Source organism: Pristiophorus japonicus, chromosome 9 (assembly GCF_044704955.1).
Source record: "Pristiophorus japonicus isolate sPriJap1 chromosome 9, sPriJap1.hap1, whole genome shotgun sequence".
Lineage (NCBI taxonomy): Eukaryota > Metazoa > Chordata > Chondrichthyes > Pristiophoridae > Pristiophorus > Pristiophorus japonicus.
The window spans coordinates 153726385-153743932 of record NC_091985.1 but is presented as its reverse complement, the minus strand read 5'-3'; the positions used below and the strand labels follow the sequence as shown (position 1 = coordinate 153743932).

General features: G+C 44.2%; 1 protein-coding gene across 2 annotated transcripts in view; it reads right to left on the bottom strand.

Moving 5' to 3' along the window:
- Positions 1 to 322: 322 nt before the first annotated feature.
- unc93a (unc-93 homolog A) overlaps positions 323 to 17548 on the bottom strand; it is a 134017-nt gene continuing 116791 nt past the window's right edge. For both annotated transcript variants that reach the window (XM_070889977.1, XM_070889978.1), the window contains 2 exons: positions 3231 to 3362; positions 323 to 1791 (listed from right to left, as the gene is read on the bottom strand). In XM_070889977.1, coding sequence (XP_070746078.1) covers positions 1397 to 1791; positions 3231 to 3362 — 527 coding nt within the window. In that variant the 3' untranslated portion in view covers positions 323 to 1396. The remainder of the gene's footprint in view (positions 1792 to 3230; positions 3363 to 17548) is intronic.

Genomic DNA, 17548 nt, shown 5'->3' with positions numbered 1-17548 from the left:
TTGGATGCCGGGCTGCAGGCCTTGTTGCATGCTGCCCTGGTGGTCTAGTGCAGGCCATCAGAGGCCATGCGGTTTATTCAGGGCATCTTCAACTTTGATCAACAGATATTGTATTTTTATTTGTAATCGCCAAACTTTTCAGTCTAAATTGTTCAGACCCGAAATCTAAGTACTGAAGGATTAAACTTGATCTAAATAAACATGTATCCATGTAACAGCTAACCTAGAATAAGCATTAGTATGAATTTCTTTTTATTCTGATAAGGATGATAAAGGTTCCTTTAATTTAATTTAAAATTCCAGAAACTTATACATAATCACATATGATATCGCTGAAAGATTCAATAAGTTAGAATAAAACCCGAAATAAAGAAAGACTTGTATTTATATAGCAGCGGTCATGACCTCAGGACGTCCCAAAGTGCTTTACAGCCAATATAATACTTTTTGATGTGTAGTTACTGTTGTAGGAAACGCGGCAGCGAATTTGTGCACAGCAAGCCACCACAAACAGCAATGATCAGAAAATGTTTTAGTGGTTTTTGTTGGAGGATAAATATTGGCCAGGACACCGGGGATAACTCCCCTGCTATTCTTCGAAATAGTGCCATGGGATCTTTTACGTTCTCCTGAAAAGTCAAATGGGGCCTCGGTTTAACATCTCATTCTGAAGGCGGCACTCCCGACAGTGCAATGCCCTCAGTACTGCACTGGAGTGTCAGCCTGGATTTTGAGCTCGGGTCTCAGGCATGGGACTTGAGACCTACAACTCACTAGTGCACTACCAACTATGCCACAGCTGACACTAAATACAAGAATGACATTATGATGTTTTGCGGGGTTTTATGCCAGATATTTGAATTGGAGAGATGTATTTCTGGCTACAAGCATTGCAAACACCAATTGCCTGAGCATTATAATGGGAATTGGTTAGGTAACCTCATGGAAAAAATATTAATGCACCATAGGATATTCACCAAGTTGCGGAACACTTTTACAAGTGTATGAATCAAAGGTGGCCAGCCCATTCTTTAAACTGCAGGGGGTGTTGGACTTCAAAAGAGTTGCAGTACAGGTTGCTGCAAAATCCTCTCTGAACCTTGCGTTACAGTTTGGACTTTTTCTTCAACACCTTTGCTTGTGTAACTGGCTAAACAAGAGTTTCCATAAACAGATTAAATTCAATTATATTATCTAACTTATTTAAAGATGGAATATTATAAAAGTCAATCCTGGTCATTTTAAAATTAATATAATAATTGAAATATCTTAAAAAAATTATATTTTCATTTTAAGTAAATTATAAGTACATTTGAAATTGTACGGTTGATCTTTGAAAGAATGTGGATGCTGTCATTTGCTGAGGCATCCGAAGAAATCAATGAAAATGCTGCTTTTATAGTTTTGTCCCTGAAGATATATTTTGGGTTTCGGTGTAATTTTCATCAACAGATTTCTCATCAGTGGTTTCAGGTTGCTCAGTGGTTTCAGGTTGCTCTATCTCGTCCCCTTCCTCTTCGACTTTCTTCTTCTTTCTTTTTAGGTGAGCACCGAATATAATGTTTGAAATAGGTTGAGATCTTTCACTGTTAGGTTCCTTAAATTCAATGTACTCCACGATTCCATATAATATCATGCCTAATAGCAGGACTAGCAACAAGATAGTCAACTTGACCTTTATGCACAAAAAGTTTGAATAAGCAAATGCTGTAACAAATCCCACAGACTCCCACAGCCGGTAGTTGGCAAATGCAGCCTCTTTGTGGTCCACAAATAGAACTCCATACAGAGCTTGAAGGAGAAAGCACAATTATTAAGTCAAATTTCTGCTTTTATCCCGTAGAAATTATTTTCCAAATTCATCTTATTTTCAATTATCATTTATGTTCCCATTTTTTTTCTTTCTACAATTTTCTCCCCTCAAAGCCACTCATGACCACACATTCTCTATCAGTTAGGAGGGTGGCCCAATCTGGGACACACATTTTTAACCATGGTCCTCAATCCCAATTCATGTTTGGAGGCAGGAGTCAAGGGTCAAAGCAATTAGCCAAATGTTGGTAGCTTCCATCCTGTCAACTCCAGACCTCAGATGACCAACTCACATCCATGTAGCACTTCATTGAATGGCTGGGGTAATGGTGGAGCAGATTGTCTGCCTGGGGTAGATTCTGCCCAATTCTTATTCCATTGATTTCAATGAGGATGAAAATCAGATAAGTTCTAAAACAGCCGAGTGATCCACTCCACCAGGTTACTGCCCAGGTGGCGAGGTTGAAGATTACCCTGCTAAGTCAAAAATTGACAAACTCTCCAGAGCCAGGCACAGTTGTAACACTGAAAAAAATGAACTTAAGTGCTTTCCACTTCTGTTCTTAAAGAGAACAATATTCATCGCGAACATTTCGAATTGGACAAATCTATGTTGCTTAAGTTGTAATGATCAGGAAAAACAATACGGAATATAGGGCTGGATTTTCAGGTCTTCTCCACTCCGTTTTTCACCCTGGAGTGGCGGCAATAGCGGGGGTGAGGTAATTTGGCCAGGCGGTCAGCCTCCAGCACACCGCAGCGAGCTTCGGTTTAGCAGTGGCACTGAGCAGCACAGCCCGGAAGAGCTGCACCCAGTGTGCAACGTCCCTGGTTGCGACACCGGTGCAAGTTTTGATTTTTGCCCGTATGCCCCGCAGCGTGCCCCGCAGTGAACGCCTGGGAAATCAGGCAGTCCATCCATCCCGACAGCGAAGAGATAAATAATGGACTCTTAGGGTAAGTGCGATTATTTTTTCTTTTAATTTTTTTTAACAATTTGTGTTGTGGTGGCATGGGCAATGTTTTGGGAATGTTTTTGTGGAGTTTATTTTGCTTTCCCCCCCCCCCCGCCAAGGTGTCTCTCGGAGCGCTCCCGGCCCGGCTCTTTAGCTCGGGAGTTTCCCATGTTAGCGCCCAAGAGATGTGTACAACGCCTCCCTTAGCATTGTGCCCCCTAACTTAGGGCCCAGCTGCCCAAACTTACCTACTGAGGTGCAAACTATTCCCAGGCACTAACCTCCCCGCCCCGCTGCCATTATCGCCCCAAAAAGATCAAAGCCAAAAATCCAGCCCATAGTCTTATATCAGATATTCTGTCCCTACTTCATCATATTCCTTATTGTGTTGCTATAGTTTTTCTGATGCAATATTAATTTTACTTTTCCGTTTCCATTTTAACAGTTACATTTTCAACATACCGTTAGTCTGGGTCTGCCAAACAGCATCAGCTACTCCCCAAAGAAAAGGAAACACAAAAAACACTGGCAGTTGTTCCGGCCTTGGATGCCATAAAAACAATGCAGTTATTGATCCCAGATTCGTAAGGGTTGCTGTGACATGAAACAAATAAAAATCAACATGCAGATCTTTTTAGCATATCACAACAGATCTGAACTTGCTGAAAACGTGCACCATAGTCTAAGGTGCGGAAATAATGTCAAGTGACCTATGCCATTACATACACCATGCCACAATTTGCTGAGACTTTTGAGCTGCTCCACAGTGACCCTTGCCGAAAGAGTTGACGAACTAATAATCACAGCTCAGCACCCCGCATTAACATCAATGTGAGATCGAGTTTGATGAATTAACACCACAGCCACTTAAACCATTACGGAATGGCACTGGATTTTAAAATTCTCATCCTTGTTTTCAAATCCCTCCATGGATTCGCCCTTCCCTATCTCTCCTCCATTCTAGACTCTTGTGCATCCCTGATTTTTTTCGCTCAGCCAAGGCCCTAGGCTCTGCAATTCCATGCCTAAACCTCACTACCTCCTTTAAGATGCTCCTTAAAAATGACCTAATTGACCAAGCTTTTGGTCATCTGCCCCAATATCTCCTTATATGGCTCGGTGTCAAATTTTGTTTGACAACATTCCAACGTTAAAGCCCCCATATAAATGCAAGTTGTTGGCCCGCAATATGCTGTAGTAATAACGGCGAGGCTGTCAGCATCGCCGTTATTATTGGTTAAACCTGACAGCAATTTCCGGGCCGGAATTTTCCCATTGCCGCCCGTGCGGGCTTGGGAATGGGTCGGCAATAAAAATCCCGAAAATAGTGAGCATGTCAGGAACCCGTCATCCCACTGACTCACACATTTAACTCAGGCGGCTTTGAAGGCGTAACACGGATGTGATTGGTAGAGGTGGGTGACTTAATTGAAATAATTAAGTAATTGTTGAGAGACCCTTAAGTGACTTTAATGCTAGCTTTTGACTTGAACTGCAGGAGCACGGGATTCAGGGAAGTCAGGTACCTCGCCTGTAAAGGGGAGATGGTAGCTCAGTGACCATTGGTGAGTTCATTCACTGACAGCTGGGAAAACACATAAATACTGCAACATTACATCTCATTACTTGCCTCATGGAAAGGCTCTTGTTCACTCCATTTTGTCCACAGATTTGGGTCATTTTTGAAACCTCGGAAGTCACTCTCACCACATTGCTACTCACTATCACAACATTGAGGGATTGGCCCTCTGATCTCCACCTTAATCACCATCTACTACATCAGATTGAGTGCCGCTTATACAATCTCACCTTGGTCCTCAGAATTGGACCAAGATGATCCCCACCACCAAAAACACCAGTCACAGCAGCAGTAGCAATCACAACAGCAGCCTTCTTCTCATCGACCTGATGCTCCACATCAGAGGGAGGCACCACAGGGCTCTGGAGACGATAACCCCAATACAGGGTATACAGGCAGAGGATGAGCTTCTTCAACAAGACTGAGGAGCAGTGCATCAGGAGGATCAGGCTATTGCGCCAGGTCATCACAGACATTTGCAGCTTGCTGGAACAAGACCTGCTACCTCGAGGTCCTGGTGGACACTTCTTACCAGTGGCTGTCAAAATCACCACCGCCTTCAACTTCTTCGCCTCAGGCTCCTTCCAGGAATATGCAGCAGACAATTGTGAAATCTCGCAGTCGGCCACCAGCAGATGCATCACCCAGGTGACCGATGCCATGTTTCACAAGTCAGCCAATTATACGAATTTGCCACTGATGAGGCCAATGTTACTGAGCGGGTGCTCGGTTTTGTGGCTCTGGCTGACTTCCCACAGGTGCAGGGCATCATCGACTGCACACATGTGGCCATGAAGGCACCCCATCATCCAGGCATGTTTGTGAACCGCAAGGGCTTTCACTCCCTCAATGTTGCAGCTCGTCTGCAACCATAAAAAGATGATTATGTGCACCAGATTCCCTGGCAGCTGTCATGACTCTTTCATTCTGCACCAGTCCACCCTCCCTCAACTCTTTACACCTCCAAACAAACTTACCGGCTGGCTGCTTGGAGACAAGGACTATCCACTGAAGACGTGGTTCATGACACTCCTGAGGAGGCCAAGTATTGAGGCCATGGAAATAAATAATGAGAGCCACATCTACACCAGATGTGTCATAGAGCAAACAATCGGCATGCTGAAGATGCATTTCAGATGCCTTGACAGATCTGGAGGAGCCCTTCAGTATGCACCAGCCAGGGTCTCCAGAATCATCGTCGTCTGTTCCGCACTGCACAACATAGTGCAGCAGTGAGGATTGGAGCTGCAGGAGGAGCAAGGCACAGTGCACAGCCTCTTCAGAGGAGCAGGAACAGGTGGAAGATGAGGAGGAAGAGCCTGAGGTGGAGATGGCACCAGCAGCGGTGTATATTGCTGCCCAAAAGGCCAGAGTAGCCTCATCATGGACAGATTTACTTAATGTGCTCCAATGCAGCCACATGGCTGCCACATGCTGTACCATTCCTCTTCCCTAACAACACCATAATGCATCCCTACAATGACCAAGCCACTCCTCTCACCCAAAGCCCCAATGCTCCAAGTTGAGTAATGTGTCACCATTCACTCCAAGTGACAAAGCCACTTCCAAGGTTTGAGGCAAAAATGGACAAGACCCGAAAGTGGTACAAAGAGAAACATTTGTGTGTCATCAAAATAACAAACTTAACACTAAAATTTTTTCATACATCCATGTGCATACTCGCGTACATCTACTTTGTGTCATTTTTCTTTTCCGAGTGCTTCTACAAGGTGCAACCCCTGTGGCTTCAACAGAGGTAGAGGCAGGCACTTCCCCGCTGTGACTCGTTAAGACACTTTTGACAGACGTCCTCTGGGTTTTGGAGCCTCTAATGGCCCCGTAAACGTCTGCGATTGTGCAGGAACAGACTCAGCCATCACAATCCAAAGAAGCATGTGGAGCTCTGACTGAGGGGGAGGCAACAGGGGAGAAGTGGGAGTGCTATGAGAGGAACCCCACTTCTATGTCCTCCCTCACCTTCATCCCTCTCATGGGCCACCCACACTGCTAGCAATGTCTACGTCTACATTCTTCCTCAAGATGAGGTCTATGAGTGCCTGCCATCTGTTGTCCACAGCTAACATGTTCTCATGTGATAGGTGCATTTGCTGCTCCTTGCAGGTGGCCATCCTTTCCATGGAACAGCACATCGTCGCCATCACCTGCAATATGGTGGTGCTCATGTTGGAGATGTACTCCTCCATTTGCAGACATCGTGGCTGCAAAAGATGCCAGAATCTCATTCAATTGTTGCTATGCATCCAAGATCACCCTCTTTATCGATGGCCCCTGATGCTCAGTGTCTGCGTCCAGCTCAGCAGAGCTTGGAGCGTCTTGCCCCCTCTGGCAAGGAGTCTCCACTGCTGTCCCTGTCAACACCATCTTCTCTTGCTCACTTGTGAATCGTGAGACACCAGATAACAACTCTACTCCATGGCGCAAAGGACCCACTGAGGTGTATGTATCTGTGCTGGTGCTGGGTGTGCTTGGGTCTGCTGATGGTGCACCCTCCAAAGTTGGAGGCTCCTCTGAAGAGTCAACAACATAAACAACTTGTATTCATATAGTCCCTTTAATGTAGTAAAACGACCCAAGGTGCTTCACAGAAGCATTATAAGACAAAAGATTTGACACCAAACCACACAAGGAGAAACTAGGGCAGATGACCAAAATCTTGGTCAAAGAGTCAGGTTTTAAGGAGCGTCTTAAAGGAGGAAAGAGAGGTTTAGGCAGGGAATTCCAGAGCTTAGGGCCTAGGCAACAGAAGGCACTGCGACCAATGGTTGTGCGATTATAATCAGGGATACTCAAGAGGGCAGAATTAGAGGAGCGCAGACATCTCAGCGGGGTCCTGGGGTTGGAGGAAATTACAGAGATAGGGAGGGGTGAGGCCAGGGAGGGGTCTAAAAACAGGGATGAGAATTTTGAAATCGAGGCATTGCTTAACCGGGAGCTAATGTAGCTCACAGCAAGAACAGGGGTGATGGATGAATGGGACTTGGATATTAGGACATGGGCAGCTCAGTTTTGGATGACTTCAAGTTTACAGAGGGTAAAACGTGGGAGGCCAGCCTGGCATGTGTTTGAATAGTCAAGTCTAGAGGTAACAAAGACATGAATGAGGGTTTCAGCAGTGGATGAGCTGAGGCAAGGGCTGAGATATGCGATGTTACGGAGGTGGAAATAGGCAATCTTAGTTATGCCCTGGAAATGTAATCGGCAACTTATTTCAGGGTCAAATATGATACCAAAGTTGAGACAGAAGTTGGAGAGAGGGATGGAGTCAGTGGCTAGGGAACTGTACTTGATGCTCATTATTCCCATGGGGATAATGAGCATTCCAGATCACAACAACTTGCTGCGTAAAATGATCACCTTAAATCTGTGTCCTCTGGTTTCTCCTTATCACAATCGTTCATGATTTTGAACACCTTTCAAATCTCCTTTTAACCTTCTCTGCTCTAAGGAGAACAACCCCAGCTTATGCAGTCTTTACACATAACTGACTTTCCTCATCCCAGGTACATTTTAGTAAATCTCTTCTGCACCCTCTCTAAAGTCTTGCATCCTTTCTAAAGTGTGGCACCCAGAATTGAATACAATACTCCAGCTGTTTTATAAAGATTTAATGTAACTTCCTTGCTTTTGTACTCCATGCCTCTATTGATAAAGCCAAGTCTCCCATCTGCTTTTTAATAGCCTCATCAATTTGTCCTGCCACTGTTAAAGATTTACACTCCTAGGTCTCTCTGTTCCTGCACCCCCTTTAAAATTGTACCATTTAGTTTATATCGCCTCTCCTCATTCTTCCTATCAAAATGTATCACTTCACATTTCTCTGCATTAAATTTCATTTGCGATGTATCTTCCCATTTCGCCAGTCTGTCCATGTCCTCCTGAAGTCTGTTACTATCCTCTTTATTGTTTACTACATTTGCGAGTTTCGTGCCATCTGCAAACTTTGAAATTATGCTCTGTATACCTAAGTCCGGGCCATTAATATATATTGAAAAGAGCAGCTGTCCTCATACTGACCCCTGGGGAACATCACTGTATACCTCCAGTCTGAAAAACAACCATTCACTACTACTCTCTGCTTTCTGCCCTTTAGCCAATTTCATATCCACACTGCCACTATCCCTTTAATCCCATGGACTTAAATTTTGCTAACAAGTCTATTATGTGGTACTTTATCAAACACCTTTTGAAAATCCATATACACATCAACCCCACTACCCTTATCAACTCACTCCATTACTTCATCAGTGAACTCAATCAAGTTCGTCAAATACAATTTCCCTTTAATAAATCTGTGCTGACTTTCATTTAGTAGCCCATACTTTTCCAAGTACCAATTAATTTTGTCCCAGATTATTGTCTCTAAATTATTTTCCACCTCTGATGTCAGGCTGTCTGGCCTGTAGTTGCCGGGTTTATCCCGCTCTCCTTTTGTGTAACAGGGGTATTACATTTGTAATCCTCCAGTCCCACATTGAAGGAAGAGTGGAAGATTATGGCCAGAGGCTCCACAATTTCCACGCTTACTTCCCTCAGTAATCTAGGATGCATCCCATCCAGACTGAGTGACTTTAGTACTGCCAACCTTTTAAATACCTCCTCTTTATCTATTTTTATCCTATCCAATTTCATTACTTTTTACTGCTACATTGGCAGCATCATCATCTCTAGAGAAGACAGATGCAAAGTGCTCAATTAGCACCTCAGCCGTGCCTTCTGCCTCAACAAGAAGATCTCCTTTTTGGTCTCTCATCAGCCCCACCTTTCTTTTACTATCCTTTTACTATGTATATGTTTATTAAAAAATGTTTGGTTCCCTTTTTATGTTAGCTGCTAATCTATTCACGTACTCTCGCTTTGCCCCTCTCATTCTAATTTTTAGATCTCCACTGTACTTTCTGTATTCAGCTTGGTTGTCTTCTGTATTATGGACCTTACATTTGTCATAAGCTTCCATTTTCTGTATCATTTTAACCTCAATATTTTTAGTCATTCAGGGAGCTCTAGCTTTGGATCCCCTTCCTTTGCCCTTTGTGGCAATGTGTCTACTCTGTACCCGAACCAACTCCTCTTTGAAGGTCTCCCATTGTTAAATTGCTGTTTTATCCACCAATTTTTGATTGTAATGCATCGGGGCCGATTCCTTTTCAAATTACTGAAATTAGCCCTCCTCCAGTTAAGTATTTTTATGCTTGATTGTTTCTAGGCCTTTTCCGTAACTATTCTAAACCTGTAGGTATTACGATCACTATTCCCCAAATGTTCCCCCATTGAAACATGCTCAACTTGCTCCACGTCATTCCCCAGAAATAGATTCAGACTGCTTCCTTCCTCGTTGGGCTGGAAACACACTGATCAAGAAAATTCCTGTACATATTTCAGGAATTCATCCCCCTCTTTACCCCTTTGTTACTATCCCAACCTATATTAGGATAACTGAAGTCCCACATTATCACCATCTTAATATTTCATCCTGGTGCATAACCCCTGTCAAATTAGTTTAAACCTTCCATACAGCATTAATTAACCTCCCCATGAGGACATTGGTCCCAGCTCTGTTGAGGTGAAACCTGTCCATCTTGAACAGGTCCTCATGTCTCAAAATTGGTCTCAATGCCCCAGGAACCTAAAGCCCTTCCTCCTGCACCATTTCTCCAGCCACGCATTAACCTCTCTTATCCTACTATTTCTATACTCTCTAGTCTGTGGCACTGGGATTAATCCAGAGATTATTAACTTTGAGGTTCTCAAGACCTTCAACTCTTTTCCTTCCTATATCATTGGGTTCCCACATGGACTACGACTTCTGGCTGTTCCCTTTCTCCCCCTCAAAATGATTTGTACCCTCTCAGTGCTGAATTTTCCACTTGCACCAAGGCAGCACTTTGTGGGACTTAAGTCGGTGGTTGCAAAAACACCTGTCTGTCCCCTGAACTCTCTGCAGCCATGGGATGACCATCTCCTGGAATATGCCCTCCAATAAATTCGCAGTCTCCCATAAGCCCTACAGTAACTCCAGCCACTCCTCAAGCTCAGAAATCCTGAGCTTGAGCTCAAGCAACTGGAGGCACATGAAGTATCCTGGGGTTCCCACATGGCACAGGAATTGCAGCAACAGGTCTAAGCTGTCCCATAATTTTGCTTAAAAGTTTATCTACTTACGTTTTATGAATATGTTTTTAGTTTTATTATCCCCATATTCCTAGCTATTGATTATTGGATACAGCAAAGGCTATGTTCCCCGACAACATCTCAGCTGTCGTGCTGAAGACTTGTGCTCCAGAACTAACCAAGCTGTTCCTGTACAATGAGAACACTAGCATCTATTCGACAATGTGGAAAACTGCCCAGGTATGTCCTTTCCACGAAAAGCAGGACAAATACAATCTGGCCAATTACCACACCATCTCTCTACTTTCAATCATCAGCAAAGTGATGGAAGATGTCATCGACAGTGCTATCAAGCGGCACTTACTCACCAATAACCTGCTCACCGATGCCCAGTTTGGGTTCTGCCAGGACCACTCGGCTCCAAATCTCATTACAGCTTTGGTCCAAACATGGACAAAGGAGCTGAATTCCAGAAGGGAGGTGAGAGTGACTGCCCTTGACACAAGGCAGCATTTGACCGAGTGTGGCATCAAGATGCCCTAGTGAAACTGAATTCAATGGAAATCAGGGGAAACACTCCCCACTGGCTGGAATCATTCTAGCACAAAGGAAAATGGTTGTGGTGGTTGGTGGTCAATCATCACAGCCCCAGACATCGCTGCAGGAGTTCCAAAGGGCAGTGTCATGAACGAATAAGAAAAAAATGATGTGTATCAGATTTTTATTTATTACAATTCGGCTCCCTTTAATGTTGGTATCCTCTACTAAGTTCATTTTAATTTTATTCCCTTAGATCTAATTAATTATTCTGATTATGTATATATTTACTTTTGTCCCTTCTTTAAATTACCTAACACCTCCTTCCCCCCTCCACCAAATTCCCATTCTCACCAAATTCCTGTTGTCACTTTATTTAGCAAGCCTCTCCATTGAGCAGATTCACCCAACTCTCACCAAGTTCTGTGCTAATCAGCAAAGTAAATTGCTTTGCAGGTTTCCTGAGGGTAACATTTTTATTGACATGTTCTAGGAACTTAATTGAAAACTTCAATTAAGTAATAAAATAATTTATTGGCAGCCAGGCATGCATTGATTTCCCATGATTGATATTTTTATATTAATGGGCCGTAAGTTGTGGCCCCTACGGGTGCGTACCTGCCCATAAGGGTCGCACAAGTTCCACCAAGTTCCGTGCTCGAAGCACATGCACGAAAACCTGGAACTTGCGACCTGTGAAGAATTTTTTTGAGTGGCACTTGGGCGGGCAGGGGTCTTCACCAATTTCGCCTCCCATATCGGAAACACTTCGAATGGCTATCAATCACAATGAACAATTGCTATCCTTATAGCTCAGCAAAATAGATATGTAACCTTTGCCACACCCTGGAAGGCCATTTCCATGGCTGTAACGGTACTGATGGTGGTTTTTTGCTTACTGATCGACATGTTGTATGCTGACTAACAATGTACTCTATATCTTTATCGAAATCTGGCCACATAAGTAACTGCGTGCAAAAATCTTGGTCAAGCACATTCCCAGGTGCTGGCCATGAAGATCTCCTAATAATTTGGACCTGAATTTATTTGGGATAACCACTCTTACGCCTCACATGATACAATCTTTATCCACGAACAATTAATTCCTATGAATGAAGAATGGATGAATATTTTTTTCTGATACCTGAGGCTAGAATTTCCTATCAGCTCGCCAGCGCCCGATCGCAGCCTAAATGACTGGTAAGACTGGGAAGATTATTGCCAGCAAAAACTTCCCCCCCCCAAAATTAAAAAAATCCACCGAGCGTAAAACATGGGCCTTGCACCCCCATTCTGGGTGCAAAAGTGCAATTTAGGGTCGATTGTTCGTAAACAAAATGGGCGAAAAATTAAAAAAATCAATAAAAATTGATGGGTTGGGCCGAACACCAGAAAAACAATAAAAATAATTTTTCAAAAAACATCAATTAAAAAAATCAAAAAAACATTCCCAAGACACCTTAAAACTAAATCACCACAACACATTTTTAAAATAATTAGTAAAAAAACAATTACTAACCTTTTTCTTGAAGAGCTGCTTACCTATCGCCCAGCTCCGCGGATCCTCGTGGGCGGTTTTTTAAACTTACCTACGGGTCACCACTCAGCCAAATATAGCATCAGGGCGATCTGAGGACGGTGCCGCCGGCGATCTGCTCCCCAATGGAACCTCAAAACCACCGGCGTAACTCAGGTAAGGAAACTTTCACTCATCTGATTACCGCCCACAATGGCCAATATCACACAGAAACTGGGCGGTAAGCCATAGGAAATCCTAGCCCACAGTTTGGCCAGCCATTTGCTATGTAATCATACACCTTTGACATTACTGGGTCACTTTTGGTTGCACTACCAATCTCTTCAGCTGTGACTGGCAGTTCATCAATGTATGACAAATAGAACACTTCTTCCCCATCTGGTGTAACTTGTGATGGGGATGGTAATCTAGACATAGCATCAGCATGACTGTGAACAGCTGATTGTCTGTACTCAATGCTGACAAAATCAAAGCCCATCTCTGCATTTGGGCTGCAGCTAATGTTGGAACTGGGGACTTTGGATGGAAGATTACTGTCAGGGGCTTATGGTCTGTAACAATGGTAAACTTATGACCATACAAGTATTTATGGAACTTCTTGACCCCAAAAATTAATGCCAAAGCTTCTCTTTCGATCTGCGCATAATTACGCTCTTTGGCACTGAGAGAGCGTGAGGCAAAAGCAATTGGTCTCTCCTCCCCACTACGTAGTACATGAGAGATCACTGCCCCAATTCCATATGGCGAGGCGTCACATGCTAGCTTGATCACCTTAGATATGCCATAGTGAACTAACATGGTGTTCTCTGCCAACTGGCTTTTACACTCCTTGAATGCTGCGCCGCATTCTTCTGACCACTTCCAATGGACCTGTTTTTCAACAGCTCATTCAGTGGATGCAACACTGTAGCCAAATTTGGTAGGAACTTCCCATCATAGTTCAAAAGACTCAAAAATGATCGCAGTTCACTGACATTCTTAGGATTGGGTGCGTTTCTAATTGCATCCAGCTTTCCCTTGGTTGCATGTAAACTATCTTTGTCTACTCTGTGCCCTAAGTATTCCACTGAGTTTTGAAATAGAAACATAGAAATTTAGTGCAGAAGGAGGCATTTCGGCCCATTGTGTCTGCGCCAGCTGACAAAGAGCCACATGGCCCTCGCTCAGCAGCCCTGAAGGTTACATATAAACCTATGAACAATGAACAATGGCCGAAAGGTAAAGAGCATCCAGCCCAATCAGTCCACCCCACACAACTGCGACACTCTTTGCACTGCAACATTCTACACTCCACCCCAACCGGAGCCATGCGATCTCCTGGGAGAGGCAAAAACCAGATAAAAATCCAGGCCAATTGGGGAAAAAAATCTGGGAAAATTCCTCTCCGACCCATCCAGGTGATCAAAACTAGTCCAGGAGGTCACCCTGGCTGTATTCGATTCCCTGCAGTACTTACCATCGTATCTGCACCAGCCAACAAGAGGTTATCCAGTCTAATCCCACTTACCAGCTCTAGGTCTGTAACTCTGTAGGTTACAGCACTTCAAGTGCCCATCCAAGCACCTTTTAAATGTGGTGAGTGTTTCTGCATCCACCACCCTTCCAGGCAGAGAGTTCCAGACCCCCGCAACCCTCTGCGTGAAGAAACCTCCCCTCAAATCCCCTTGAAACCTTCCACCAACCACCTTAAAACTATGCCCCCTCATAAGTGACCCCTCCACCAAGGGAAATAGGCCCTTGCTATCCGCTTTATTTGAAATAACTCACACTTGTGAGCAGTCACTCGTACTCTGCTTCTTTAGCCGTTTGAGCACTTCATTCAATATGTTATTATGGATTTGCCTGTTTGGTGTTGAAATTAGTATATCATTTAAATAACATACTACCCTTTCAATACCTTGCAAAATCTGGTTCATCACCCCTTGGAATATGACGGGGGCAGACAACACTCCAACTGGTAACCTATTAAATTGACATAGTTCTAGATGAGTAGTTAGTCAAGCATGACTTGGACTCATCTAGTTCAAGTTGTAAGTGGACATTTGTAAGATCTAACTTTGAGAAGATCTGACCACCTATCAGTGTTGTGAACAAATCTTTTACATTTGGCAATGTATTGGGGAGATTACCCTCTAGAACTTGGTTTACGGTTACTTTATAATCACCATACAACTTTACCTTACCATCTAACTTAGGTTCACAACAATGGGTGTAGCCCAATTACATAGATCTATCTTAGAGATAATGCTCTCAGTCTCTAGTCTTTTGAGTTCTTGCTCAACCTTCTCCTTTAGTGCGTATGGTACGGGACATGGCTTGCAGTAAACTGGTCCAGGGTCCTTCTATACTCTGATACTCGCCTTGAAGCTTTGGATTGGACAGCCTGTTTTGCAGAACACAATAGGATACTTTTTAATGACATCATCCTTTGATGCAAATCTCGTTTCAACACGAAATATCTCATTCCAATCCAGCTTCAGAGATTCCAACCAATTTCTTCCTCGTAAGGTAGGCTGGTCTCCTGCCACTACTAAGAGAGGCAAACTCTGAAATTGATCTTTGTATTTCACCGGTACAGTGATACGACCTACCACAGGAATTTGCTCTCCTGAGTAGCCTCACGGCTCTACCTTGGATTTCTCCAATGGGAATTCACGCAATTTGTCGAGATATAGCGATTCCGGTCATCATCATCATAGGCAGACTCTCGAAATTGAGGAACTCTAAAAGTTACTTCTCAGGTGATTGTGCAGTCCAATATGGGAATTACAGGCTTTGTCACAGATGGGACAGATAATGGTTGAAGGAAAGGGTGGATGGGGAGTCCGGTTTGCCGCACGCTCCTTCCGCTGTCTGCGCTTGGTTTCTGTATGCTCGTGGCGATGAGACTCGAGGTGCTCAACGCCCTCCTTCTTCCACTTTGGGAGGTCTTGGGGCAGGGATTCCCAGGTGCCAGTGGGGATATTGTACTTTATCATGGAGGCTTTGAGGATGTCCTTGAAACTTTTCCTCTGCCCACCTGGGGCTCGCTTGCATGTAGGAGTTCTGAGTAGAATGCTTGCTTTGGGAGTCTCGTGTCAGGCATGCGGACGATGTGGCCCGCCCAATGGAGCCGGTCGAGTGTGGTCAGTGCTTCGATGATGGGGATGTTGGCTTGAGCGAGAACACTGACGTTAGTTAGGAAATTGTGTTAGAGAAATTGATCGGATTGAAGGCCGATAAATCCCCAGAGCCTGATAATCTGTATCCCAGAATACTTAAGGAAGTGGCCCTAGAAATAGTGGATGCATTGGTGATCATTTTCCAACAGTCTATCAGCTCTGGATCAGTTCTTATGGACTGGAGGGTAGCTAATGTAACACCACTTTTCAAAAAGGAGGGAGAGAAAATGGGGAATTATAGACCAGTTAGCCTGACATCAGTAGTGGAGAAAATATTGGAATCAATTATTAAAGATGAAATAGCAGCACATTTGGAAAGCAGTGACAGGATCGGTCCAAGTCAGCATGGATTTATGAAAGGGAAATCGTGCTTGACAAATCTTCTAGAATTTTTTGAGAATGTACAGAATGTAGAGTGGACAAGGGAGAACCAGTGGATGTGGTGTATTTGGACTTTCAAAAGGCCTTTGACAAGGTCCCACACAAGAGATTAGTGTGCAAAATTAAAATACATGGTATTGGGGGTAATGTATTGACATGGATAGAGAACTGGTTGGCAGATAGGAAGCAGAGAGTCGGGATAAACGGGTCCTTTTCAGAATGGCAGGCAGTGACTAGTGGGGTGCCGCAGGGTTCAGTGCTGGGACCCCAGCTATTTACAATATACATCAATGGGTGTAGCCCAATTACATAGATCTATCTTAGAGATAATGCTCTCAGTCTCTAGTCTTTTGATGATGGAATTGAGTGTAATATCTCCAAGTTTGCAGATGACACTAAGCTGGGTGGCGGTGTGAGCTGTGAGGAGGATGCTAAGAGGCTGCAGGGTGACTTGGACAGGTTAGGTGAGTGGGCAAATGCATGGCAGATGCAGTATAATGTGGATAAATGTTTTGGTCTCCTAATCCGAGGAAGGACGCTGTTGCTAATGAGGGAGTGCAGCGAAGGTTCACCAGACTGATTCCCGGGATGGCAGGACTGACATTTAAGGGGAGACTGGATCGACTGGGCCTGTATTCACTGGAGTTTAGAAGAATGAGAGGGGATCTCATGGAAACATATAAAATTCTGACGGGATTGGACAGGTTAGAAGCAGGAAGAATGTTCCCGATACTGGGGAAGTCCAAAACCAGGGGTCACAGTCTAAGGATAAGGGGTAAGGCATTTAGGACCGAGATGAGGAGAATCTTCTTCATTCAGAGAGTTGTTAACCTGTGGAATTCTCTACCGCAGAAAGTTGTTGAGGCCAGTTCATTAGATATGTTCAAGGGGGAATTAGATATGGCCCTTATGGCTAAAGGGATCAAGGGGTAAGGAGAGAAAGCAGGAAAGGGTTACTGAAGTGAATGATCAGTCATGATTTTATTGAATGGTGGTGCAGGCTCGAAGGGCCGAATGGCCTACTCCTGCACTTATTTTCTATGTTTCTATGTCTATCCTTCCAGTGGATTTGCAGGATCTTGCAGAGGCAGCGCTGATGGTACTTCTCCAGCGCTTTGAGATGTCTACTGTATATGGTCCACGTCTCTGAGCCATGTAGGAGGGCGGGTATCACTACTGCACTATAGACCATAAGCTTGGTGCCAGATTTGAGGTGCCGGCCTTCAAACACTCTCTTCCTCAGGTGACCGAAGGCTGCACTGGCACACTGGAGCCGGTGTTGGATCTCGTCGTCGATATCTGTCCTTGCTGATAGTAGGCTCCCAAGGTATGGAAAATGGTCCACATTGTCCAAGGCTGCGTCGTAGATTCTGATGACCGGGGGGCAGTGCTGTGTGGCAGGGTCAGGTTGGCGTAGTGGCGATTCCGGTACTACGCTCATGGATGCATCAGTGTC